Genomic DNA, 27970 nt, shown 5'->3' on the forward strand with positions numbered 1-27970 from the left:
TGCTCGCGGGCATTCCGACGAGAATGGGAGCGTGGCGTGTTGAGGGACGTCGGCTGTGACGGGCGAGGGGGGATCGTTACGCAAGTTGGTTCCCACAGAAAGTGAATGGATCTTTCATACAATCGTCGAAGGGACACAAGAAAACCTCAAAAGTATACAGAATGTTAACAAACGAACGCGATATACAGGGCTTTCGACATTGACGATTTGGCTCGTCTGTTGAGCGTGTAAACTTTGATGTTCAGACTTGAATGTGTTGCTTCTAATGCAAAGCTACTTTTACATACTGAGATAGGGATGGTACCAAGAGAGGCACGTATCTAGAAATATATTTCGGGGTGCGGGTCCGAACCAAGTGTCTCAGAAAAAAATAATAATGTTTATATTAAAATGTTAATTATAATTAATATTGTATTATTATATGGGCAAAAAACCATATAAGAATAGAGATATAATAGCACGTATTCATCTTAGGTGTACTTAAGATCGCCAAAATTTGTATAAAACAACTGCCCTGGGAATGAAATTAATGTCAAATAGATATAGAATTGAATATTATTTGACTAACAAAAAAGACTATTAGATCCAGTTGACGAAAAGTCAAGTTCCTAATTAATATTTTATGCACATTATCACATGACTAGTAGTGCATAAATCTTCTTTGCCATATGATCCCAATATAATCCTTGTCTTCCAATATCCATTGTCATTATTTAATTTTAGAACTTGGTAAGTCTTTCGCGGGGAGGGTCCGGATACCCCACCCCTAAATACGTTCATGTACCAAGACTAAAACGACCTTGTAAAAATTGAGACCTTGAAAATTTACCTAAATTACATTTTATAAATTTTAGGGAAAAATGCAGACTTGACTCGGAACCGGGTCTCTGGCATAGCGTGCATTTGCTCTACCGACTAAGCTTTCGAACCGGCACTCTTCGCCTAAGTTTTCGCTGTCGCTGTTATACCGGTGTGTTGTCCCTGACAGTTCTATTGCAACATACAAGTAAATAAAATTATATTTCTTTTCAACTCCTTTGAACATACCAAGCTGATACGTACACAGAGAACTTGGAATGTTTCAATTGACACGTGTGATTTTATGTTTCATTGAAATTATATTTTCTGGTGTGTTCATTTGATGTATTTTTAGTGCATCGCACGAAACCGCATTTGGAGAAAAGTACTGGTGATGTACCTCTTATTTTTCTGTAAATTTTTGATGCATCAAAGGGCATCATTAGCTGTTTTATGCACTTTAATGGAGTCATAAAAATGCATACAAATATTTGTGTCAATCGACAAATTTTGAGTTCAGGATGTATCTAATTGTTGATAAATAAGTCGTTGGATCTATATTTAGTGCATTTTTGTGAGCCGTGGAGCATGTTTGCATACATTCAGGGTGAAATTCTGTTTTGCAAACATTCAAATTCGAAACAGGGTATCAAATAGAAAACCTTTGATTGAGAAAAGTTGTCGTAATGACCTTTGTTCGCTGTGAAAATTCTGTGTTTTGCAGAATCGGTTTCCATCTTGACATTGCTTAATACACTCGAATTACATTACGGTTGGAAATGGTATCTGGAAGAGACGAAACCTGCTAGTCTCTCGATCTCGTCTCGAATGTCTAAATATGCAGTATAAGCAACATATGCAACGTGCAGAGATAATTTTGGCAAGCAATTTTCCTTGATAGTTTTTTTTCTGTTTGACGCCTCGTTTCGACGCCACAAGCCCTCGAAAAATAATTTTACTCTGAATAGAGACCACGCAGCATAGGCTCACAGTACATCTAATGAATTCACTTTGAACAAAAATTTTATTAATTTTCTGTAAACAAACAAATGGTTAATCCGCTATATTCAAAGTATATAGGTATAGTAAAGTAAATTTCGTTTAGGTAAACTTTTCAAGGATCACAACGAAGTGTGGATGTTTTCAATGCCGTCTCGGGACACAGCTAATTACGATTACTTGCAGATCCAGCACCCCAACCCCTTTCAAACCCGTCGCCTCTTCATTAACAAGCGATCGTATGTGAATTATATGAAGAGAGCTTCTGGTCGGATATCTTGACTAGTACCATCCGGCGTACGTTCAGCGTATATATCTTGTTGAGAAATCTCCAGCCTTGTACGTTTTGCTCTTTGAAGTGAGAAGTATGAGAAATTGTTTGGAGGAGGGAGTTGGTTACCGTTGCTTTCCCTTTCGAAGCGAAAGTTTCATCCGATACAACCTTGAAACTTGCCGAGGTGCGAATCGCATTGGTGAAAATGAGGAAGATGCTGGAACAGTCATTGAACTTGACTGGTAATTTTCACGCAATTGAGGTTGCTTTCCTTGTATAAGTTGAGGGGAAAATACATGTATCCTGTGGTACTTGCACTGGGAGAGTTCTAAATTATATTTTTCATTCCTTATGCGGTTGACGAGTTTACTGGTGAAATTTTGTTTGTTGTTTTCGACGAGATTTCAAGCGCCTTCAAGTACCGTGCGTCCATTTCGATCTGCAGCCGAGAGATCGGGAGAAGCGTGGCGGGCGGCACTGACGGAGATGCCGACATTTGCGGCCTGAAATGCCCGCTTATTTTTATGGACATATGCAGACATTTATATAAATATTGCAAAACGAGCACTAACCTGTGTTATAAGAGTATGGTTTTAATTTTAGTAGCTTAGTGACTGTATGTGCCGATGATTTTGACACGCCCACCTCTTGTGATACACGGCGTAGAGGTTTGTTTGGAGAACGTTCTAACGCTGCACCAATATCATCGAGTTTTGCTTCGGTTAGAATCCGTCGTTTTTGCTTAGGTGTTTTAAAATTTAACGATACAGTTTCTCGTAATTTAAGGACAAGATATCTAACCGTATCTCTGTGTGGAGTTGAAACGCATGGGAATTTCTGTACAAATTACCTACACACGTCTCTACACGAGTTTGTTTTCACGTAGGTACGTGTCATACATAAAAAATCTTTGTTCTAACGTGAATCTTGCGGCTGGCATTCCAATCGTCTCACTGACACGTCACACATACACACTACAATAACACAAACAAGTAACTGAAAGTAACCAAGAATAACATTCTTGCGCACAGTACGAAATTAACACGCTCTTGGTTTACATTGCTCGCCACTATATTTACAACTCTGTCTTCATCTAGTCGCGAAGGAACAAAAAACTCGAGCTCTGATATTTCGGATTGCGAGGAAGCTCACGAAAACCTTTCACTTTTATCGGTTTCGTCTGCAGTGTAATCCTGATACAGTGTTGCACATTCGAAACCTCCAAACGATTCCCATCGCCACAAAACTCTTTCAAGGATATAAACTTAAGCAGGACGTTACTGATCAAAACCATGATTAAAATGCTTTTTTATCTGTGGCTCTTAACATCATTTCTATAGCGTATTTATTTGTGTATATAAGAGCAGAACTTGGATGAATTACAGAAGAACTTTTGCGTGTTATAACACAGGTTAGTGATCGTTTTGCAATATTTATATAAATGTCTGCATATGTCTATAAAAATAAGCGGGCATTACAGGCCGCAAATGTCGGCATCTCCGTCAGCGCCGCCCGCCACGCTTCTCCCGATCTCTCGGCTGCAGATCGAAATGGACGCACGGTATTAGGGTGAAGGGAGAAAGAATAATGGGCGTGTTGTTGTTAGCATTCTTTTCCTGGTAGGAATACAGTTCCTTACATTGAATTCTGGTTAGGAATGTTTTTTAGAACCTTGGGTTATTTGGAAGCGCAATTACAAGCCAAGCATGTGAAGGAAATTGTTCTACAGTTAATTCCAGATATCTCCGTTGAATCTTTTCATGGAACTATACATTCATCGAGTTTTTGTTATTGTTGTTGTAAAGTCGAAAGACCATGATAGTAGTCACACTTTAATGAGAAAATTTATAGACAGTACACACACTGATGTTTATTTTGAGAAATATGTTTAGAATTCCGTATGGATGGCGTTTACTTTTGTGACTTGTAACCGTCTCGTACATCGGAAATACTATTTTCTGTTTAGGCAACAGCAAATGGAATTTGCACGATATTAATTCTGGCTGGGGAGAGAGATTCTAAACGTATGTAATTTTTCTAAACTTATAATATTAACATAGGTCTTAGAAACGCAAGCATTTAATTGAGTACAGCTTTAGCTTAGCCTCTAGTTAATATAAGAAACTCATAAGATGGATTATCATGGCGTGCTGGCATGGTTAGGAAACCTAACTCTCCATTGTCCTCAAATCTGCATTTCACCATTACGATGACATCATCAGCTTCTTCAGGTTGTCGTTGATATGGAATTATTAACCCCCTCCCCTAAATTCCTATATTCATTTTTTGCAGACAGGCCAAATAATAAGAATCCAAGAGGCAATACGCAATGCAAGGTTGTTTTTTCAGAAAGGGATGTTGTAGAAATGTAATTGTTTTCAACGGCAGTTTTCTCCGTACAGTTCACACCACATCACTAAGGCCAGGATTTTTTCTATGTAGCTAAAACATGATAAATGTTTAGAATAAATCAATGAAATATGTAAATAAATAATAACACTGTTAAGCCTTGTTTCCATGCTTAATAACACATTAAAAATGCTGACCAAGCCAGTTGGTGTTTTTTTTAAATAAATTTCTGCATTGGTCAGTTAGTAAAGTGTTAGTAAATAAATAAGTAAGTATTAGGTTCCAGTGAACTCCTGGAGTGTAAAGGGTGACATTTTTAAGAAGGCACCCAAAAAGTCAACCTCACTTTCGCGTAGTACACCCCAGTAACTGCAATGTTGCATGCCAACGAGGCTCTGGCGTCTGAACCAAAGACCAGTATAATCTTCCGTAGGGCTATGATGTCGTGTGTTTATCCTTATTTGTATTGAGCGCCCCTTTACAGCCTCAGCTTTTAATTAGTTACAGATATTTTAGTCCTCGGAGACTAAAAATCTCAGTTACGATAAGGGGCTGGACCTCGTTTAATGTGTAAAGTAGAAAAAGTAAAGTGCTCCCCTGTGCTTTTTGCACCATAGCTGGTGTGGCGTTAGGGGCCCACACTTTCTTGATCACGGCCGAATTTGGGGCTCCCAGTGTTTCCTCCAGGTACCCACTTTATATGACGCTGGATGGGCGCCGGTGTCGCTTGAGCAGGTGGGAAAATCCCGGTTCTCCCCCGCCGGGGATCGAACTCTGGTCTCTCGCATGGTAGTCCAGTCCAGACGCCCTAAGAGCTGAGCTACCCGTTTAATGTGACAGCCTAAGTGCTGAAATACCCAATATTTTCAATTCAACCAATCTATCGTCTCAAAAATTCCTCAGAGAGACTACCTGAACTGCTGTCACTGTTCCCACAGGGTGGCTACTCACCGGAATTCCGGGAATTATGCGTGAATTATTGGCTCCGGGAATTATGCGTGAATTCTACTTGATTTTTTTTTTCCGTAGACGTGAAAAATTAAAACTTTTATTAATACAAATACTATTCACATTTTATGCAAATAAAAATTATTTTCGTGAAATTATTATTATTATTATTATTATTATTATTATTAGTACGTTTATCCTGACACTTTCTCCCGGCCCGTCCAGACAAAAATTCGTGGTTACGCCTCTGATTGTAAATAGAAACTCAGCACCTCAAATTAAATATTTTAATTACGTATACCCTTTAATTGAATTATAATTTTTGGATGTTGGAATAACATAGACCCTTTATATTACTAAGATATTTGTGCGTGGATGTTGAGAGGCGGCAATACGTAAGGTTGAAATAGAGAAAACATCTGCTTGAAGTTTTGGAAAGTTCGCCTTGAAAACCGGGAATTATACTTGAATTTTATCATGGTCCTAGAGCAGCCACCGTGTCCCATCAAGAGCAGGGATTATTTGAGAAATAAGGCTGTAGTAAAGAACAAAGTATACACGGACACTTGGTTTTTGTGGTGTTATTTTCATCATCAAATTAAAGTTATTGAATTTATAGAGAAATCATATTATATTTTGAATATTTGTCGTCACACAAATACATGTGCATTATTCACATTATGTGTAAAACTATGGACTGTAATATGAAATAAATGTTTATCGTTCTGAGTGTAATTCGCCCACATTTGTCGATTTTGCTTGTTTAAACACTCACAAAGGAATAGAAATATGTAATTACGTAAAAATCCGGACCTTACACATAATATAGCTTTCAGGCATCGCGCTCACAGATAAAATTCGTGTATATTTATGATCTTGATACTTGTTGATATTAGTGAATTTGTATTCAATTATCCTTTTCTTTTCTCTTTTTTTCGCCTTTAGTTATGAATTTGTATCTTTTATCTTGTACTTCGAGGTTAAATCAACGATAAAATGGATTATGCACTAATCAAATATTTGGGGGTGGCCTATGTAATTTCTCTATTTCTCAACTAAAATATGGCCATTGTTTCAGATTTAACCTGCCTTCGAACTCTTACACGAAATTGTAATGAATGCAAATACCTTTTCGGTTGATGCACTGGAAAATGTGTATAAAAAGTCTATGCTCTCCACGATGATCTTCCTATGTTTTTTACAAGGCTTTTTACCTCGCGTGGAAACAACGTTCGACGTTGCATTCTCGGAATTCGCAACATGTGACAAACGGAGCCAGCAGTGCGTTATCTCGCAACCGATTATGACCTCCTCTTACGCACCACTGGTTTTTACGATGGTGTATCTTCTTGTTAGTGCACTGTCTTGTGCTGTTTGGGTTCCAGTGGGACGTTTACAACGAGACACTCGTTACGAAAGGGGAAATGGGCATTGGCATTTCAACGAGCTCTAAGTTTTGGAAATGAAGAAGTTTTCGCTTCAGTGCTATATATTCATAATGGAGCAGTGGAGGTCCGGTCTGTGTGTGTGTGTGGGGGGGGGGGGGGGGCCTGCCACGCTGGAGATCCTGGGTGGATGATGTCGGATTTTTTCCCCAAATGTTCCTATATCTGAAGCGCTCCGAGGTTCAGCCAGTCTCTCGTACATGAGTACCTTGCAGAAACCCTGATGGGTAAGTAGCGGCTGGAGCGTGGTGCTGATCGCATCACTTGCGCAATGTCCGAGAGCGTGAATGTGCGAAGCCGTACCTCCACATCCCGCCATGTGCCTTTGCGGCATGGTGCAATGGGCATGTACTTTCACGTGTGCGTAATGTAGCTATTTATTATTCTTCATGAATGTACGAAGAAAGTATCATTTGAATTTCATTTGATTCCAACTTTTCAAGCAGTTTATATTCAAAATACGGCCATTGATCTGTGCCGCCTCGGGAAGCGAGCGTGTTGAGTGGTCGACTCACGTCCTTGCTACCGAAGTTCCCGGCTTGAGTCTTATCATGCGTTTTAAGTGAATATCCCTACATAAATTCGTGTAATCGCGATTTCATCGTCACGATTACCCGAATGGCAAAAAGCGACGCATAAATAAGAAAAATAGTACTTAGTTTGATTTTAACACCAATAGTCGGTGACTCTGGTTCAATTCCCGTTGAAGGCACATTGCACAGTTATTCGGGTTCCACTTTAAATCAGGTTCCGTCCGTTAGCCTATCTGAGATTAAAGCGGGTGAAGAGACAAACTTTGAATTTAACTTATATGTTTTCCCAGCGCAACTTTAAATGCACACGTTGAAACAACAGAACAAAGCTTGTTTCCGTCCTGTCAGATGAATCTTTTGTACTACTGAATTTATCAAGGTAATGCAAATACAGTAACCATTACCATGGGCGTTCGGAAGGGGGGTGGGGGCTGGAGAATGGACGTTACCGTAAACTTATATATTACAGACATGTATTTAATTTCAGTGACAGTAATTTATGTTGGAAGAATGTTGCAGGAACATGAAAACTTCAATCTGAAGAAGTGTTTTTTGAGGGTGCAACACTATATGGAAGGAAGTGTTCCTCGTTTGCCTCCCTTGAAAAAAATACCTTGCTTACCCCTCCCTGAAAAAAAATCCTGCTCACGTCCATGACCATTACAATATCTCATATTTGTGGTACTGCTTAATAACACAAGTACCGAAAATGTAATTCGTTTCTTGTGTTACGTTACTATCTAACTCTGCTTTTCAGACACCATTTTCAATTGGAAAAACATGAACTCTTTACGTGATGGATTTTCTTACAAATCGAACTTCTTTCACAGAATCAGTCAGTCCACAGCTGGCAAGCGGAAGAAGCAGAGTACAAAGACACGTGATGCTTTTGTCTGTAAATCAAGAATGATATCGTGTACTTTCTGCGCACCCTGCACTTCATTCCCTCCCCACCACCGCCACTTCCGGTTATTTTTCAGCGAGCCAACTGTGAGGACTTCTCCTCTGTAACGTTGCCAGTTCTTCAGCCACGGATGCATTAATACTTTTGACAGTGTTTTACATTCTTATGTATGACCGACCACCGAAGCAGGATTATCGTGTATTTTTGTACATTTGATGGCGCCAGTAGCGTGTAGTCGCTCGGTAACGTTGTCGTGGAGCGCGCCAATTATGCGGTGCATCTTTTTCTATGTAATGATGTGACCTTGGGAGTCTTTCCATTGTCAGCACGAATTGGTGCGGTAATTATATAATAAATATTCCCATTGGCAGTGGCTCCTTGGTTGCAAGGTTGATATCAGGTAGGACACTACCTTGGTACAGTCCGGATAATTTTGCCGTTGCTACGGTCCTATTGAGTAACACGCAGCTGTACGTCATGTATAATCCCTGTTGATTTTTTATAATTACCTGGATAGTTTTCCAAATACGAATATAGGTCATAGAGGATGTGTTTTAACGATTCCGTAACGCGACAATTTCCTCATTGTCCGCACTGCTGTTACGCATGGACAGCCATGTCTCGATTTGATTGATTGATTTGGTTTTTTGAGTCCACTTTATGTACAGTAAGGCTAATCGGGACTGGACCTACAGTTTAAAGTGGAATTCGAAACGCTATGTGCCTCCACCGGGTATCGAACCCGGGACCCTTTGATTACAGGACGACGACGTGCACCATCGGGGAGGCCCTTGTCTCGGTTTGTAAACGCTCGTATCGTCTCGGTCTCCCCCCGAGTCTCGAAATACATAGTATTTAACTGCAGGGGGGTAATGGACCACCTTTTAAGAAGACATCAATCCCCACTTCCATGTAGTACACCTCGATAACTGTAGTCTTATGGGCGAACGAGCCTCTGGCGCCTGAACCCACGGCCAGTATAATCCTCTCTGTGGGGCTCGTTTTGTGTTTGTGATGGTCCTTTCATCCATTTCATCTTATCACCATTCATCTTCATCTTCGCGATTAGCCAAAAGTGGAAGAATAGCAATGTAAAATAAATTAAATCAATCATTTAAATCAAACTTTAACTGCACGAATTTCCGCAGCGAATAGAAGTTATCCAAGCAAGTTTTTTTTTCTGTGTAACGTTTTGCTATTTGAAACTGCAATTATCCTAAAATATATGCGACCATGCTGAACAGTTTCACAACTGCCACAAATAAATAGACGTAGGTTAGATGTTACACGTATGTTTGTGTTTCTTCTCTCATCTCTTTCATAACTTTGAGAAGTATACTTCCAAGTATAACTAACATTTGCACACACATACGGGGTATTCCAGAACTCATTGCATCGCGATAAGGTCATGAACTCCACATCACAAAATAATGCGTAATTCAGTTTGTTCAATATTTTCAATGTAGGCGTATGTGTATGTGGAATGATAATGTATTAATGTCAGTCGTAAGATATGCATATGATATTATTTTGTATTGCACTAAATATAGACACATACGTACACACGACAGAGTGCAATGAGCGCTATCTCTCTCTCACGCACGGATACATAACGTACATACTTAATAGAAAAAATCTTGATTTAGAACGGACGACAAAAAAATATTTTTATTATTTATTCATAATTTTCACATGTTTTGCGAAAAGGTTTCCTTACTGTTTTTCATTTTATTTACGATGTATTTGCACACAGAACAATACATAACTTTTTGATTCACGATTATTTTTACACGTGGAGAATTTCAGACATCGAAAGATGGATGTATTTCTATCTATCTCACGAGCAAGATGGTTAGTGAACGTGGTATTGGTAAAGGATAAGAAACCGCACACTTTCACTGTCCTTTTCATTCACGTAAGATAGCTGCTCACGCTGTGATACTGCCTCATTCATACTAATGAAGTCAAGGTTTTTCTGCCTGCATAATTGCCTCCTGCAGGAAGTTAACTTCTGTGGCATTGTAGAGTTGAATGTGTCTGTGTGTGTGTCCCCTTCCTCACAGCGTGCCTATTTTTACTTCCACGAGCAGTGTTGCCAACATGATGATGCAAAGGAAATAGTATGTAACACAGCACTGCATTTTTTTTAGAATGAAGAGTTTATATTGAGTTTGTAAGATGTTGAGATTATGCTTTCCCGCAACAAACATTGTCCTCAAGATTAGACAACATCGTATCGTTATTATCAAATCTTACTTCCGACATATTGTATAAATAATCTCAATCATTACATGGGAGAGCATTATGAGTACCAACAATTAAATTAGTGTTATATATCCTAGCAAATTAGCACTTGTATCGTACCCTTTTTTGGCCATGACCAATTGCTCTGAAGAGTGGCATGATGCCTTTTCATCTGGCATTTCAAATTCTTTATGGACCGCCTATTTGTGGTTATTTGACATTGCTTTTCTACCGTCTTGGATTATCGAGACTAAGGATTGAACGTATGACAGGACGAATTGAAACTTCTATGCCGAGGCCACGAACTTGGGGAAGCTGAAATCGAGAGCAGAGGCTTATCTGCAACTTTCCATCTGCGCAGGGGAGGGGGGGGGGGAAATGTTAATTGGTGAAAAATTGTAGAGGGGTGTTGAAGAAATTGGGGGCGGGGGTGTTACGGAGGTGTTGGGGTTATGCGGATAAATCACAAATTGAGAGTCAAACGTTTATCACGCTTTTGGAAGATAAGTAGAACGTTATGTATGTGCGAGAATTTCCTCATCTTTTGCAACTAGGATTTTCTTTCTGTTTCGCAAATTCAAGCAAAATTCAATGAAAGACCGTGCCAGGTTTTTCGTTGAAGGAAAATAGTTTCGAGATTTTAATTTTGACATGTTACTCAGATCTGAAATAACATGTTTTAAGCATGCATAACTTTTTACATCATTGCAGGCAAAAGTACAAAACAAAAAGTTAAAATACAAACTTTTGCTTTCAATTAAGGGGAATTCCTATGGAAAATATGTGAAGCGTGTTCTGGAAAAATTGATTCTTCCGTCAGGAAGGTTGAAGACCCGCCGTTGCAAGCAAAGAAATTGAAAGGAGACAAGTCTGAAACTCGTTAAAACTGCAAATGTTTCCCTGTCAAAGAGGAAGGGAACTTTCTAGAACTGTTGATGAGAAACTGGGGGGAATCGCGCTGTTTTCCGGTAACTGCTAAATATCTTAAAAACTAGCGTGACTGTTTTTATGGGTGCATTGTCAAGAAGGAATGGCGCGGAAACAAGATGAACCGTCGTTTTTTACTTTGCTTGCTTGCTCCCCCCTTCGCCTCCCTTGTACGTGTGATTTATTTAAATATTTGACCGGTTTCTTCAGCCGAGCTCCTTTTTCTGCTGGAACAATCTTGCAGCCTGGTTGTGGTGAAAGTCCCCGCGGAAGGCGAGGTCACGCCAACCAGCCGAGAGGAATGCTTGTTCCCACGATCTACCGCCCGGTTTTATTCCACTCCGCCATCATCCAGCTCTACAATTACGATGCTCAGACAGGTCAAAGCCACGCCAATTCCCAGGCTACGAGGAAAACTTCACGGAACACACAGCCTTCGTACGAGTGTATACACTGTCAATTTCACTGTTGTAAAAGTTAGTATGTCGATAATAAGGAATTTAACTATCCATTGTAGTTGTTTTCTATGATGATTTCAGCCGGATGGAAAAGGAAGAATAGTTGTTTTTTTACACATGTTGTTAAGTTTCCAAAACTCCCGATCTGACCTCCATTTGAAGTGAAAAAAAATATATGGTTGTTATGGAGCACGATGCTTACCAAATGAACGTTACTTTTTTCGTGGAATTGTGCCAGACAAAAAAATTGGATATTCCATAAACAGTCCGTCATTCACTGATCTTGCACACGGGGTTCAGATTATCCCATAAAGAATACTTAGAACAAGCTTTCCAAACGATGCATTGTATCTTCTGCAAAATTAATAAATACACACATTGTGATCTTGATAAGAACATCAACGCAAGCAACTTTTCCGTAATGTGTCGCTGAATCTTTGGCTAATGCTTGCAAAGATCTGTTCCAAAATCTCTCTCCTTTGGATATTCCCAATTCTTATTAAATTACTTCTTTTTAGCATTCAACTAAATCTTCGGGTGGCTTGCTGTAGTTTTTATCTAGATATCTCTAATAGTATCGTAGCAGTGAAAGTCAATTTTTAGTTATCTGTAAAGAATTCTAAACAGATGTGTTTCTTGTAGAATTTTGAATATCATAGCAGTTTTATAAAAAGGAGAGAAATGCCGCTCTACGTCCATTTGTCTCAAGTTTTTTCTCGTCGAGTGATCGTTTCCATTATTATGAGCTCTCAGAAAACATCAATTTTAATCCTGTCAGAACTTGTCCCTCAAGGAGCTGTTGCGCCAAGGAGTTGAGTTTTTTTAGTATGCACCCACGCAGCACAGCTTCACGGTAGCTTCTGACTTTGGTTTCTGTGAAACAGACAACATATACTAAAAGCGATAAAGTAATCCAAGTTTTACATGTCGTATTTTATCGTTCATTTAATTTATGTATTCAGCATTCAATACAGAGCATCTAAATAGATGTCAGTGAATTGCCCCCCTCAGTTCCAAATTTTATGAAAAATAAAAATAAATTTCGTAAAATTTTCTTGCTCGCTTGGCTCGAAATACCTACTTTTCTTAGTCTTATCAAGTTCAGGGCCGTAGCTGAGGTTGGCCTTGGGTGACGAGCCGAACGATCTAAATGAAAAAAAAGTTGTAAAAGAGAGAGAGAGAGAGAATGCCTTGGCACCCCGTGAAATTATGTGCACACTATTAAATCAATAGTGTTTTCAGTTTGCAAAGAAATGAATCTAAAAATATTCTTGCTCGCTTCGCTCGCACTATGTTGTCATCTTCTGTAATTCATTGTAAATTACTAGAGAAACAAGTGAGACTTAATTGATGTTGTGTTAAATGCATGAACAATTGCTTAGAGGGAAAAGAGGGTGCAAATATGATAGACAATTTATTGATTTTTTGCTGTTGCTTTATTACGAGGTGGATGAATTGATTGTGTAATGTATTTAAATAATATATGTACTATAGAAACTTTGAATACGTACACAATTTAGTGATGCGTGTTGCATATGTATTTTCTGATTTTACGTCGCTCCATGTTGCGTATGTGTAAAACATATGTTGTACATGAGTCATACATGTTATATATATATTTGGAATGCATTTATCATGCATTTTCTGTTTTTCAAATATAACAGTTTGCTGCTTCTTTTCCAATTTTAATGTGAAATTGAACGTTTTGAAAAAAATATAGATAATAATTGTTTCACTAATACAAATAGCTACTACTACTGCTACTATTATTATTATTATTATTATTATTATTATTATTATTATTATTATTATTGGTATGTCTATCCTGATGCTTGGTTGCGCCTCTGTCGATGACCATTCTTCATTTTGATTTGCAACATCATTGGCAGGTTGGGAAGAAAGGTGATTCATCACTTACAGGACATGTAATGCCGTTTCTTTTTGCAAAGGTCTGTGAAATTTAAGATAAAATTACATATCACGTTGTCTTCAAGTTTTGTATATCATTGTTTAAGTCGTAAACCACATAGCAATGGATGTACTTATTGGAAATTTCTTTAGCGGGTTTATGCGTCAGCATGAATTCTCATGAAACCATTATTCTTTATACACACACGCCCGCGCACGTTACAGAGTGCGGGTCTTTGTCCCAGCCCATCAACGATCAATCTTCTCCGCAGCACCCACACATGGCGCTGGGAATACAGCATGTGTTACATGTTAGCTGCAACCCTCCAGACAAAGTATTCCCCCGCAGCGTGCCATATGGGGTGTTTAAAAATCCCAAAACGTGGCCCGGTTCCCTCCTTTCAGACATGCTTACTTCGAGAAGTTTGTTTATACCTCGGGGTAATTTAACGTCGTTGATTTATACTTCCTGACAACAGTAATGACATTTAATGACAGACGTAAGCTCATGGATTCTGAGAGGAGTCCATACTCCATTGAAAGTTGGGCAACAATAAAAATTTCGTCAATCAGAAGATGCCATCATCAACTGTACGTTGTTTTTCAAGCAATGTTCTTGTTCACGCAAATAACAGAATCTACAGGGTGATTCAAAGGTCCCTTAACACCCCCTATAAAATGTATAAGGGGGTTAGATCATGATAGAAACATGTTAAGCCTAGAAGAAACCATACTGGTCTGTTCCAAGTGGATATCTGTCATATTGGTGGACGCCATATTGAATTCAACTCGAAATGTTTGAATGGAAGGGGTTGATGTCATATATCAAATCAGGCTAGAATTTCACGAGAAATGCAATGGTGAAGGCTTTTTCAACCTATCTTTAATCAGGAATAAAGTTATGACTGCTTGTTTGTAACAAAAGTCTCATTTTGCAGGTGTGAGAAAGGTTGAAAAACCTTCGCCATTGCATTTCTCTTGAAATTCTAGCCTGATTTGATATATCACATCACCCCATTCCCATTTTTTTTAAAAAAATGAGTTGAATTCAATATGGTGGCCACCACGTCCGCTGGAACACACCAAAATGCCCCCTCCCTAGGCCTAACCTGTTTCTATTATGTCCATTTGTACCCAGCCTAACGTTCCTTTACATTTTATAGGAGGTGTTAAGGGACTTTTGAATCACCTTGTAAGTTATCAGTGAACTTATATGTTTAATAATGTTGATGAAATATATACTAAAGTGAAAAATATACACACATTGAGTCTCCCGGATAGCGTAGTGACAACGTTGTCGTCGAGTAATCAAGTGGACCCAGTTCGAACCTTGTGGAAGAAAGGAAGTAATTTTGGTTTTCACACAACGTAAGTGTAGTTTACGTAAGTGTCAAACACTAGAGCCCCCTGTCGATTTTAATAGGCGTAACAGGGTCAACGTAGTTAGTAATAAGGTGTGTTTTATACAGCGTATATTGATACAATTGTAGGTTGAATTGTATATTCTGCAAATATGCTGTATAAACATACGTGTAGAAACTGCCGGAGTACTAAGTGAGGTGAGTGTACCATACTTTCTGATTGAATGTTTGCATTGTTTCCCTACCCTATGAAGGAATTGAATATGTGGTGGTTGGACCCCATTGTAGGGTATAACTTAATAACCGGAATACGAACTTTTTATATACGCTGTTTTGTATTATTAGTGAAACAAAATTGAAATTTTTCCACGTGTTTTTGGAACATAAACGTGGTAGGAGCATTGTGGCCACCTTAATGCGTACGTGGCGGTAGTTCGTCGGTAAATCAGGGTTCTGTGTACAAACAAGGTTGAATGATGAGTAGAGCTTGCCATAACATTTGCGTCAAGAATAGGTGGCTGTGTAAAGAGAGATGGAAAAAATGAGACCTGCTTCTAGATTAGTTTCCGGAGCAATGAACTAAGACGCCGTCGCCCAGACAATCTCCCAGCGTATCTTGTTGTTTTGAGGAAACTGGCTGATCGATTTTCTTGAATTAATTGGGTTTCCGTTTGTTCGTCCATTACTGCACATGTTGGGCGTTCTCTCCCCTTCCCCCGCCTTTGCTTGAATTATGTATTGGATGTAACGTAGGGTGCGAAATCAATGCAGATTGGTTGAAAGGGGGGGAGGAGCAGACAGACACACACACACTATATATATATATAATGATACATTAAATAAGTGTCAATTATTAAATAATCAAATTATATTAATATTACATTATATACTGCCTTTCATTCAAAATTCGGTTGCAAATTTAAGATTGTAATGTACTACTAATGCTATGAACAATGATTTGGGGAAAATTAAGAGACATTAAGAAGACAGTAGTTTCCTATATAAAATTCACATCTAAATGCTATTACGTGTTTTATTAATTTAATATATTATATACTTTGTGGTAGCTGACGAAGGGCGATGAGAAATGGAGAAGAAATAACAAGTCGGACTAATTTCTGTGTTCTGGGGATTGCTTGGTGCAGTGTCTTTTGAGAAGAGGCTCTTTGTTGTCCGTTCTTTGTGCATGTTTTCGATATTATTCCAGTAAAGTATATTCGACTCCCAAATTAATTGCTTCTGTTTGTTGTTTGGGGGGTGGGGTTAGGACATCATCATTGGTGGGGGAATTCCCCCTGTCCCCACTCCGGCATTTTGCACCCTGAGGTAAGGAGAACTTGGACACCCACTGAAGCGTCGTTCAAATATCCCGTGGGAAAATGTGTTTTGGGATTCCTTGTGAGGCGAACTACACAGCTAATTAGTGTCGAACCTATACTCTGTCTCGGGAATCTATTTAGCGAGCGAACGAAAACATGTCTCTGCGCAAGTAGTGACTCGAGATGGATCCACCAATGAACACGTGATAGTTAACGGGAAGAACGTGGAGAGGAAAAAGCGACTGCAGCCACCAGCCATTTGCAGCAGCGTGTACTGTTTCGCTTCGCTCACTCGTTTTCTTCCATTGTCTACCGTTATGCGCGGCCTTGCTCACAGATTCTCGGGATGGAATATAAGTATCTCGCGGGGCCTACTTGAACTGCGTGACACTCGTTCACTTCGTTGTGGTGGAAATTATGCTGTCTGCAATTTTTTTTGTTTAATTTCACACCGTGTGTAACGAAGTGAATTTCAAAATTAAATTACAGCTCTTTAATATTTAAATGATTTCATATGCAATTCTTAGAAATGTTAAAGCAAAACTCGGGTAGATTGAGGTGGTATAAATGCAATGCAATACTTATGTATCAATATGTATAGAGAATATATTGCTTCATTATTTAAGCATTGGTATCGCTGGGATTCGGTGTCAACATCTGTTCAAAGTAGAATCAGCTGAGCCGTAATCAAAAGATTGTTGCCTCGGTGACTGATTTGCCTCGCTGATGGCGTAGGTGGTAACGTTGTCGCCTTGTAATGGATGTGTCTCGTGTTCGATACCCGGTGGAGGCACATGGTGGTTCGGATCCCACTTTAAACTACAGGTCCAGTCCCATTTAGCCTATATGTGCACGAAAGTGGACTTAACACTAGCTTTGTGTGTATATTATTCATCCTCATTGTCGCGATTAGCTTTAATAGGTGGAAAAGTGACGTAAAATAAGAATGCAAATATATTAGAAGTCTAACTGGAAGAATGATTTACTTGTTAGGCAGCAATAACTATTTATGAGCATTTGTTAAGATTGTATTAACTTCCTGCGAATTAAAATTCGCATTGGTAAGTATGCACAGTACATCAACGTCAAGCGTAAGGAGTATTCTGCTAACTGGAGCACTCAGATTCCAACCTCTCGTGCTTTCAGGGCATTCAGTAATTGCAGGCTAACGGGGCTCTAGCGTCTGCAAACAGCCGTGATAATCGTGTGTGCTGTTACATTCATTATATATTCGTCTCGGTTATCTACCTGGCACTTTTCCTTCCTTGTGTTTTTCAGTAAACATGAACAGCTTTTGGGCCTCCCGATGGCGTAGTGATAATGCTGTCTCCTTGTAATCAAAGTGTTCAGGGTTCGATCCCCGATGGAGGCAAAGTGTTTCGGATCTCACTTTAATCTGTAGGTACGGTCCCGGTGTACCTATCAGATTTTAAAATGGACATACACAAATAAGGGACCTTTATAATGTAGTCAGAATTTGTTTTGGGATCGCTTAATAGAGGCGTTCTTGAAGTGTTAACTTTAATGTGCTTCGTCTCACATCTTGTAATAAGTCACGTAGCCTATGTCGGAATAGCGCGGGATGGAGCGGATATAAGCGAAATTCTTTGCTCCCGAATATACTACATAATGCTTTGTAGACACCTAATTTAACAATTTTATGAATTGTTAATGTTTCAGACATTAGTTAGAACGTTTCTTTTTATCACAAATAAAAAAAGGCAGTAGCATGTCAAATGGAATTTTTAGAGAGCCACTTCCTCTAGTGTGAAGCAATGTGTTGTGTTTGATCATTAGATTTTTAGCTCGTCGTTCGAAACTACAGACAGTAGCAAGAACTTGCTTTCATTTCCTGACTGAGGACATGCTTCCACTATAATGGTCTTACTGGCCAGACCAAACTTCCAAATATACATTAAAAGTGGCGCGAGAGTGCAGAGATTTAAAAAAATCCGCTGATTTCTCCTGTAACCCTACGCCAATCGGAACGGGAGCAAGCAAGAGTGAAGAGAGCTTTTCGCCCCCAGAAGTCCCGAAATTTCGACCCGCTCTGCCCCCATTGGGCGTCCAACTTTAGAGTAGGGAAGAAGTACTTTTATGCGACATCCGTGCCTGTCCCATCCGTTCCTATCAACTATCTGTACGCTATTTACAAAGTTCACAGCGCGCTACGCCAGAGATCTCGCGTTCGAATCCCGCGAGTGTCCCTTCATCAATTTCATTACTCAACCTCAAGAGCCACGGTAGTCTAGTCTGTAGGGCGTCTGACTACCACGCGGGAGACCAGGGTTCGATTCGCGAGGTAGGGATCTAAGGTTTTGTCCCCGCATAGAAGCGGCTCTGGGGCTCACCCAGCCTCAAATCAGTGGATACCTGGGGAAACCCTGCGGGGGGAGGTAAAGGCTGCCGGAGCGTGGTGCTGATCACATCATCTCCAAAATGGCTTGATCGAGAATGTGTAGAGCCCTACCCTCGGATCCCCTACATGTGCCTTCATGGCAAAGTGCACCTTCCTCATCTTCGCGATTAACCAAAATCGGCAGAAAGCGAAGTAAAATAAACCAAATGAATCAATCTTTACAAACTACTGAAACCATTAAGACAGAAACAACATAAACTCCATCTGGCCTTCAAACTTCGAAGGGACACTGTAGCCAGGCTGCTGCCCTAATTTCTGCAATCTACAGCTATAATAATAATATTCAACAGTCAATGTAAAGTATACTGTCGATTTCTAGGAAAATAGGAAATTCATTATTTCTAATGATCCGTCCGAACACGAACGAAGAAATGGCCTATCATTGAAGGCCAAGTTTTGTACAAATCTGTTGCTAACCCGCATGGGCGTGCACAGACCCTATGATTAAGGGGAGCATGAGCCATGAGGAAAATTCAGTCGGAGAAACAAAAACATCATTCCATCTCACTGTTTCATTGCATTGATGTGTACTAAACAGAGGCGTATATAATGTGTGTCCGGACCCACCGAAAATCACTCCAGCTTCCGTGGCACAAAAGTTCTCTCTGCCCCTCCCCCTTTATTTACATTCTCTGTGGTTCAGACTAATTTACATATAAACATGATTTCGTACAGCAGATTTAAAACATCTACACATAATTTATACATTTCCAATGTGTGACCAATTTATTCTACGACCACGTAGCTACGCTAACGAATAAAATGCGCGAGTCTTAATAACAAGTAATTTGCTTGAGAACGAAGAGAGGTAGTCCAATGATATAGGAAATAGACCCGCCGTAGTTGCTTGGAACTTTCGTCGGCTTGAAAATACTTTATTTTTTAAACAGAATAATATTTTTAATAACTGTAAAGATTTCTCTACACTACATTTCTAAGTAAGAGTATTAGGAGGGGCAACTGCCCCCCCTGACCCTCCCCCGTGCGCACGCCTATGTTAACACGTGTTTTTGTGACGGCCACGAAATTTTTCACCGAACGATGCAGTTTGTCTCACGTCGCATACCAGCACGCTCGTCATCCTCGATGCCGGTTGGATCGGTGACTGACTGGCTGAGTAGCCATTGTGGGAAGAAGGATGCTGGGCTTTTTTCGAGCATGAGAGCAATAGGCGAACGACCCGCCCCTTCCTCGTTTGATCATTGACCCTTAATTTGTTTTGTTTGCCATTCATCCATTGCTTTTTCATCTCTGTGCAAAACAATGCCAATAATTTGGTCCCATCACCTTCAGTACTGATGTGTAGTCAAACCCGGATTTATGTACGCGGAGAGCCGGAGCTATCAGCATTGTAAAGTCCCCTATTGATAACTGTTACTGGTATATGTAACTGTTGGGCCAAGTTATGTCATATGGTTGCTTACCCTAATTTGTCACTATATTTCAAATATCTCGTTTTTTTTTTGTTGTTTTTTTTCTTGTGACTGTAGACCCTACTCCACAAATCTGGTCCATTTATAGGTTCAAAGAGTTGCCAGCTTAACTAGAATTCAGAATATACTGACCAAGTAAATGAAAAGGTATTTCGTAACCTTCGGCGTTCATACAATTATGTAACTCTTCCACAGAGAATCTTCGTTGTTTGCTTATTTGTTAGTTTCATTTTAGGTTCACTTTATGTCCTGATAGTCTCATCAGAACCAAGTCTACATAGTATAAAGTTGATCCGAACCTTATGCAAGGTGCCTCCAACGGGGATCCCGGGTTCGAATCCCGGCCTGGGCATGTGTATTCCTTCTTCAGTTTCATCATATCATCACTCATCCTCGCGATTAGCCAAAAGTGGCACACATTCGAAGTAAAATAAACCAAATGAGTCCACCGGGAATCAAACTCGGGAACCTTTGATTAAAACGTGGGGAACCTTGTTGTAACTAAGTTCTTTGTATCCTCTAGTAGGCACGTTTTATGGAAATTGTCTATTATGGAAGTTTTTACGATGATAAGAAATGAGTAGAGAGATCTGAGAAAACGCTATGCCAACCAGTTATTGTCGTATGCAGATGATTTGCAATAGTTTCGTACTGAACTCTCCTTAAATGCGATGCTATCATTTTCGGTACTTCACAAGCTGTTAGTGAAAGATTCAGTAGAAACACCCGACAACATGCCCTTGACATGTCCTGACCTTCTTCCGGCCTTAGTAATGTAGGTAGTACCTTTCTGTCTGGGTAATAAGTTCAGGTAAACGCCAACTTGTGATCTGCTTTCTCGCTTTCGGTCGTGCCAAGTGCATACTGACTTACGTGGGTGGGCACTTATTTCCTTAATTGACGTGCTTCGTGGTGGGAAACGCAGCGAAAATTGCAGTAGATCAGTTTTCCTTTGTTGCAGAATAAATAATCTTAACTTTCACCTGTTTGTGTGCGAGTGCGGTGCATTATTCTCGCCTTGATGGCGAATCCCGATGGTTTGTCGACGTTTATCCGTACGAGGAAACTCCAGTCACCCATATTTACAGTATTCATTTTATTAGTTACCATTCCAGCCGTCTCCAGAGTTGATACCTCCTACATTATGCGAATGCAAAGTATGGGAAAACGCTGGCAGTTTCCTGGAACAATTTCGCGTAAAGCTCGAGCATTTGTGAAGATTGTAGGTTGCATGGGAACTGTCGGGATTGCTCCCCGTCCATTTGAGCTGTGCTTGGGGTGCCAGATGGTAGTATAGAGCTTCCACACTGATTATCGTCGTATCTCTCGCCCCTCCTGGTTTTTCTCTGCTTCCCACGAGGTAGATAATATTCCCAGGCGCTTCTCCCCCCCCCCCCTTTTGCGGTTGTGCTGCTTGTTCTCTTTGTTGGCACCCTCCCCTCACTTCTCACAACGAGCACATGTGCGGCCTGTGCATCATCCGTGGCCACCCTTTATATTTTTTTAAATTAATATCTGTACCAAGCAAAATTCGGGGTTTTTCACAATCTCTCCGGCTTGCAAAATAAAATGCGTACAGTTATAGAATATAATATAGCATTTTTCGTAAGGGGAATGAAATCGACGAATAATTATTTCTTTGCTGAAAGAGCAATTCATATATTTTTATTTTTTCTTCAAAAAAATTAAGTAACCTTCATAGCATGGTTGTTAAATGGCCAGGAATTTTAAATAAATTCAATTCCGGTCCAGGAACTTTTTTTGCGTATGATTTTAAATACAGTCCAGGAACCTTTTTCCGAATGAATTTAAATACGGTCAATTGCTCAACTTGGACCGAATTTAAATTGTGCGAGAAAATTTGTTCCCGTCCTGTTGCCGAACCCAATAAAACCCATTAGAATTTATGGGTTCCTGGATGTGTAACAACCTGCTTCATAGTCCTATAATTACCGTGGATCATTGCGAACTCACGGAACCAAGTTCGAGATAGCGTGGTTGTGAATATTTTTTCCTTCGTTTCCACAAATAGGTGATGTAAAATAATCGAACAAGGGAAATTTTGCTGTTGTTTAGTATTTTGTACCTCAAATAGACTTTATAGTGCCATTCACAGTCAGCACTAATGCTCAACAAAGCGTGAATCCTTATTTCAACGCTCCACCATGGGCACTTCTTGGAAGACCAGTAGGCCGCCTCACTCCTTGCGTCATTTTTCCACGTAAGAAATGTAATTAGCGTAGATTATTTATACTGTTGCTTTCTACCACTAAAGTGGTTCACAAACCACGTTATTTTCTCAAAAGACTACGAAGAACTATAATGATACTGTCTGGGGTCAATCACCGGCGCTCCATACTTTTGCAATTGGGTAACACTTTTTTGGTAAACAAGGTCAATAATCTGGTAGCGCAGACCACTTGAGTGCTGTTGCTTGTCATCAATTGTAAAAGAAAGAAAAAAAAATGTATGGCCTTGCAGCGTGTGGTCTTCGCAGTGTGTATGGTCTTTGGAACATGCCTGGGACTGCACCAAGGAAAAACAAAGGCTTTATTCTAACTGGATACTGTTGGAAAGTTAAAAAAAAAAAAATCGCTGCCCTAGTGGAAAATTTCTACTTTCGTCGAATTCCGTCCAGTTTCTTGCGAAACAGCCCCATCTCGCATCAGAGTGCAAGGAACCATCGCGAATCGGTCATGTGACCAGTGACGTCAGTATCCGAATGCGATGACGTCATTTATTTAGTTCTTGTCTGCGAGATGGGGTGCGAGAAGGTCATCACCTTGGGATAAAAAAGCATTTGGCGATGTTGAGGTCTTTGCAAACCGGTTCCTTCCATAATGCGATTGGTGGCTGCTGACGAACGCAGGTCTCGACTGCGATTCCGAAGGGGAAGTTCCGGGTTCACTTCCAACCTTGGTTCCGCTGCCTTCAAACGCGTCGAATGCACCTTTCCTGTGCAAGTGACAGTGAAACTTGTTACTGACGCGAGCTATGCGAGGCTGCATTGTAGTGTTCGGAGTGTTTTCTCTAAACGGACTGGAAGAAAGTGCCTCTAAGGATGGTTCAGCACATTAATGCAGGTAATTTGAACATTCGTTCAAATATTTATATGTCCATAGTATTTATAACTGTACTTACATAAGTTCAGAGCTGGAGGGTTCATTTACCAGGACCAACATTCTTTGTTGTGTTTTGAACTTATGCATGTAAAGCTGTACAGAGAAACAGATGTGATACTTGTGCACGCAGTTAAATGTTCGTATAGTGTGGGGCAGTGGTTCCAATATTTTCACTGAAATGATATGATTGTTTCAAATATGTGCTTATTTAGTGCTTTTTACATACAAAATGTTTTTGAATTTGAAATATGTGTTTATTTCTTAACTTAAGCCGAGCAAACTAACCACACTAACTGGGCGATTCAAGTGTTGCATACGCCTACATTCTGACTTGGGCGCCGCAGCAAAATCTTGAAACACTAAGGGCACCGTGAAACGAATTCCATTGTTACGAGTGGGACACGCGGACTACATTTTCTTATATATTAAAGTAGCTTATTCTACTGACAGTTTCAGCGCAATGAAATATAAAACTTAACGCCGTTGATTAAACATAACTACACTTTAAACTGTAGGTCCAGTCCCGATTAGCCTTACTGTGCATAAAGTGGGCTTAAGACGCCAAATCAACCAACCAACTTTCCCAGATTTGTAGCTATATGTGACAATTTGTGTCAAGGCTGAGAGACGAAAAATCATTTTCATTTCTGTGAATTGTCAGATTATGAAAAATAAATAATTTAAGACAAGATAGATAATTGACCTTTGAATATTCTAGTAGAGTTGAGGGGGAAATGTAACAGTTAAAGGAGAAATTGTTTTGTTTTTTTGTTGTCACGGTTTGCTCACAATAGAAAACAAAAGTAAATCAAAAAGTTAAAATTAAATAAAATATGTAAAATACTTCTAACTTAATTATGTATAATACTTGAATTTTTATCCAACAGACAATTTTAGACTATTCACTCGCAAGATGTGATGGTGACAGCATTGCATTTAATTTTAAAAATTGAGGTTCCGGGTCACTTTCACGTGGAATGCCCCCGTGACAGTGTAACGGTAACTGTCACTTTTTAAAGTAACTTACCCAACTCTAGTTAGTGTTAAGTGTCTCGATATTCTTAATCCACGATGGGTTTGTGAGCATCTGAGTGAAGGTCTGATTTAGAAGAACGTATTCACAAACTTCACGAAACTGCGATCAATTGTTTCTGATATTCCTGTGTGTAATCAGCACTTTAGTAATTGCAACTCGCAAAATCAATGAATGCAGATAATTTTCAATCTTTCTTACCTCTGGTTAGTTATAACACCATTAAACCTTCTTTCCATGATATGAAAAATTCAATATGCTGACCAAGGCAGTATTTTATTTTATTATAAAACATAAACTAAACGTAACGTTTCAACCTTCTAGCAAGGTCTTCAGACTCCGTACCAAGTACAAATGTAACAAGATACAAAAACAGGACGATATATATACACAAACATTACTCCCCTCCAGACTATTAGAAAGTTGTTCTAGAACATTGTAGCAGGTGGCTTTCCCTTGTCAACTGTACTTTCACCTAAAAGGCTAAACATTTTTACTTCCATATAGAATGTGGTTGGACTCTCTATCTTCATTTTTCTTCTTCTCTCCTCTTTTTCTAACACCTTCTTCCATTCTTTAACTTCAGTCCCCCATTCCAGTTCATTGTGTCTTCTTCACGTTTCTTCTCTATTTCCTTGGCCTCCTTCCATTTTCTCACTAGTATTCTCTTCTCCCATTCTATCTGCTTAGCCTCATCCCACTCTGTCATGTCCTGTTTCTCTCGTGTGTTTAAATATCGCATTTCTCTCTCTTAAGTCGTACATCATCCCTATGTTGTTTCAACCTGTCTTTCAGCCTCTTTTTCGTTTCTCCTATGTACACACTCTGACATTCTTTACATTTCACTTCGTAGATAATCCCTTCCTCTTCTGTTTTCCTTTTCTTGTTTGCATTCTTCGCTATTCTTAAGATGCTTCTCACTCCCTTCCTGTACGTTTTAATGCCCGCTTTCCTAAGCACTTTGCATATCTTTTCTGTGGTCTTCCCCATACTCCTTATTCCAAACCGCTCTTTTTCTTTCTCTTCCTCTTTTTCTTTCTCTTCCAATTCTCCCCTGCCACTTTTCTTCCTTCTTCTGTTTATGTCCAGTCTATCCTCCTTCTAATAGTCATTCTTTTCCAGCTGTTTCCATAGGCTATTTATTTTGCCCTTTTCACATTCTTTCGTGCATATTTTCTTGGTTCTGTCCTCCATATTCTTTATAAATTTATTTTTGTCACCTCACTTACATCACTTCTTTCGTGGCAGAATACCCCTGCTGCACACTTCTTCTGATGCCAAGCGGTTTCAATTTCAATATGAATGTAGAGGAACTTAAAAATGTCAGTTTACAAGAGTCCATTTTATACTCTGCTAGGCTGACCGGGATTGGACTTAACAGCTTAAAGTGTGATCCGAACCACTCTGCAGTGTGCTTTCAGTGGGGATCGACCCCGGAACCCATTAGCCCCGTCTAGTTCGCTGCACTTTTTCACACAGTGCACTCACTAGTTGGTTACAGACTCGTTTACTTCGTTGTTTGCAATACGTACTGAAGCGGTGTAATGTGTCGTGTATGGTCACGTGGTGCGTGCTAACCAATCAAATGAACATTTAAAAGCAGCAGACAGGCATTTGTTGAATCTTCTGAACTTGAACACCGCTATTAGTCTACTTGGTTGAACGCCATTTCCTTGCACCAGCCTGACACAGGGACATACCTGCACTACACCCAGTGTCAAAAAGTGCAGCGAACTAGACTGGGCCTCCGCCGGTTATCGAACCCGGGACCCCTTGATTGCAAGGCTACTACGTTACCTCCACGCTATTGGGGAGGCTCTATTACATGGTGGTGAACCATATCTCCATTTACGAGAAAGGTTGAGAATGGAATCGCCTTCGAAACCTATTATACATGCTCGTAGGGGGAAAAAGTGAAATGCGTCAATGTTGCTTTCAAGAAAGTGCAGCTAACGAGTTCTCCAGGAATCAAAACGGACGACCTTGACTTCCGTGACTGTGGGTTTTACCTAAAAGAGTTATGTGAAGTCCTTGCGAGATGTACTAAAGCGCCGGTCTCGACTGTCATCGATTTCTGCCCCCGGGAGTGTAGGTGTGCTTGCTTGAAAAAGCCATTCGTTTGGTGCATGGAGCAACTTGCATTGGATGCAACCCAGTGTGTGCACTTTGAACGTGCATATTGGCTGACTCCTAACCCCTTCACGATATAAATAATACGGGCAGAACAATAATTCGGAGGAATTTGCATCTCCCGCGTTGCAGCTTTTTAAACCACTCGATTTGCATCACACAATGCGATATGAAATTTTAATTAGAAAAGGCAACAGCTCTTATGCAGTGCGAATGAGTATAATAACGATAAAATTAAAAGGCCAAAGCATTACCGTGAACACCATGAAATTTATGTAGGGAATCGAGCCTTGCCTTCCATGTTCATAGACATGTTTATGAATGACGCTGTTCTGTCTCCTCTTATACATACTTGCACCAGTTAAGATGGGTGGTTTCTTGTCCTCTGTCAGCATCTTCCAGAAATATCTCGACAAATGAAAAAATATATCTGTGCATGCTTACCACACCAGCAAGTTTAGTAATGGAGGAGAAAGTTCGACAATGGCCTCAGTTCGCAGGCATGCATGTGCCTGCATGTGGACCGCAAAGACTTCGTGAGGTACACAGGCACTAACTCAAAGTTGAAAATACATGTAGATCTGCTAAAAGGCAGGAAACTTGTGCAACGTTACATACAGAAATCTGCTAGATAAAAAAACAAATTAAGGTTTTCATTTGACACTCCGTTGTATTTACTAATCAGTGTCATTTAACCATTCATCCTCATTGTCGTGATTAACCAAAAGTGTCTAACGTTTAATAAAATAATTGTGTACATCTGTGCATATAGTGAACCTTTAAATCTATTTAACAAGCCTGTTTCAATTTGACAACCAATCCGAGAACGAACAGCGGATTCGCGCGAATGAGAGAGAGAGAGAGAGAGAGAGAGATTGATTGATTGATTGATTGATTGATTGAGTGTGTGTAGAGCGAATTAAAGGAATTCGCACAAAGATGCGCGCCCCTTGTACTCGTACTCGAGAGAATCGATCGTTAATCATATTCCCAATACAAAATTTCCTAATGATCTGAAATATCGTAGAGAATTGGTAATACCGCCCGCCCTTTTCACCTCTCAGCATTCGCGAATTTGCTTCCAATGCACCAATAATTTAAGACTGGTAGATTGAAGAACATTTGAGAAAACAGGGATGCCGAAAATGTTCTTGGACCGTAGTTGTATCTCGCCATTGTAATGTTAGTGCAAACTTTTGTAAGTGGTGCCCGTGTTTTATGCAATGGGGACATTGAAATTTGAACCACTCCGGTGATCAAATTAGACCGGTGAGAATTGTCAGTTAAACTGTTATGCTTATTCCCATTGCGCTCGTACGATTTCACGTGCCAAATGAGAACTTCAGAACTAGGGTTAGAGCCTGAC

At 39.9% G+C, this 27970-nt stretch overlaps 1 protein-coding gene across 4 annotated transcripts in view; it reads left to right on the forward strand.

The window, feature by feature from the left end:
* Positions 1–27970, forward strand: part of neur (E3 ubiquitin-protein ligase neur) — a 237738-nt gene that overhangs the window by 172566 nt on the left and 37202 nt on the right. The window contains exon 1 of one of the 4 annotated variants that reach the window (XM_083142970.1): positions 23124–23402. The exons of the other annotated variants lie outside the window; for them this stretch is intronic. Coding sequence (XP_082999096.1) covers positions 23381–23402 — 22 coding nt within the window. The 5' untranslated portion in view covers positions 23124–23380. Of the gene's footprint in view, positions 1–23123; positions 23403–27970 lie in introns of those variants that run through there. 4 annotated transcript variants of the gene reach the window in all.

This window comes from Lepisma saccharinum, chromosome 21 (genome assembly GCF_977018435.1).
Source record: "Lepisma saccharinum chromosome 21, izLepSacc3.1, whole genome shotgun sequence".
NCBI lineage: Eukaryota > Metazoa > Arthropoda > Insecta > Zygentoma > Lepismatidae > Lepisma > Lepisma saccharinum.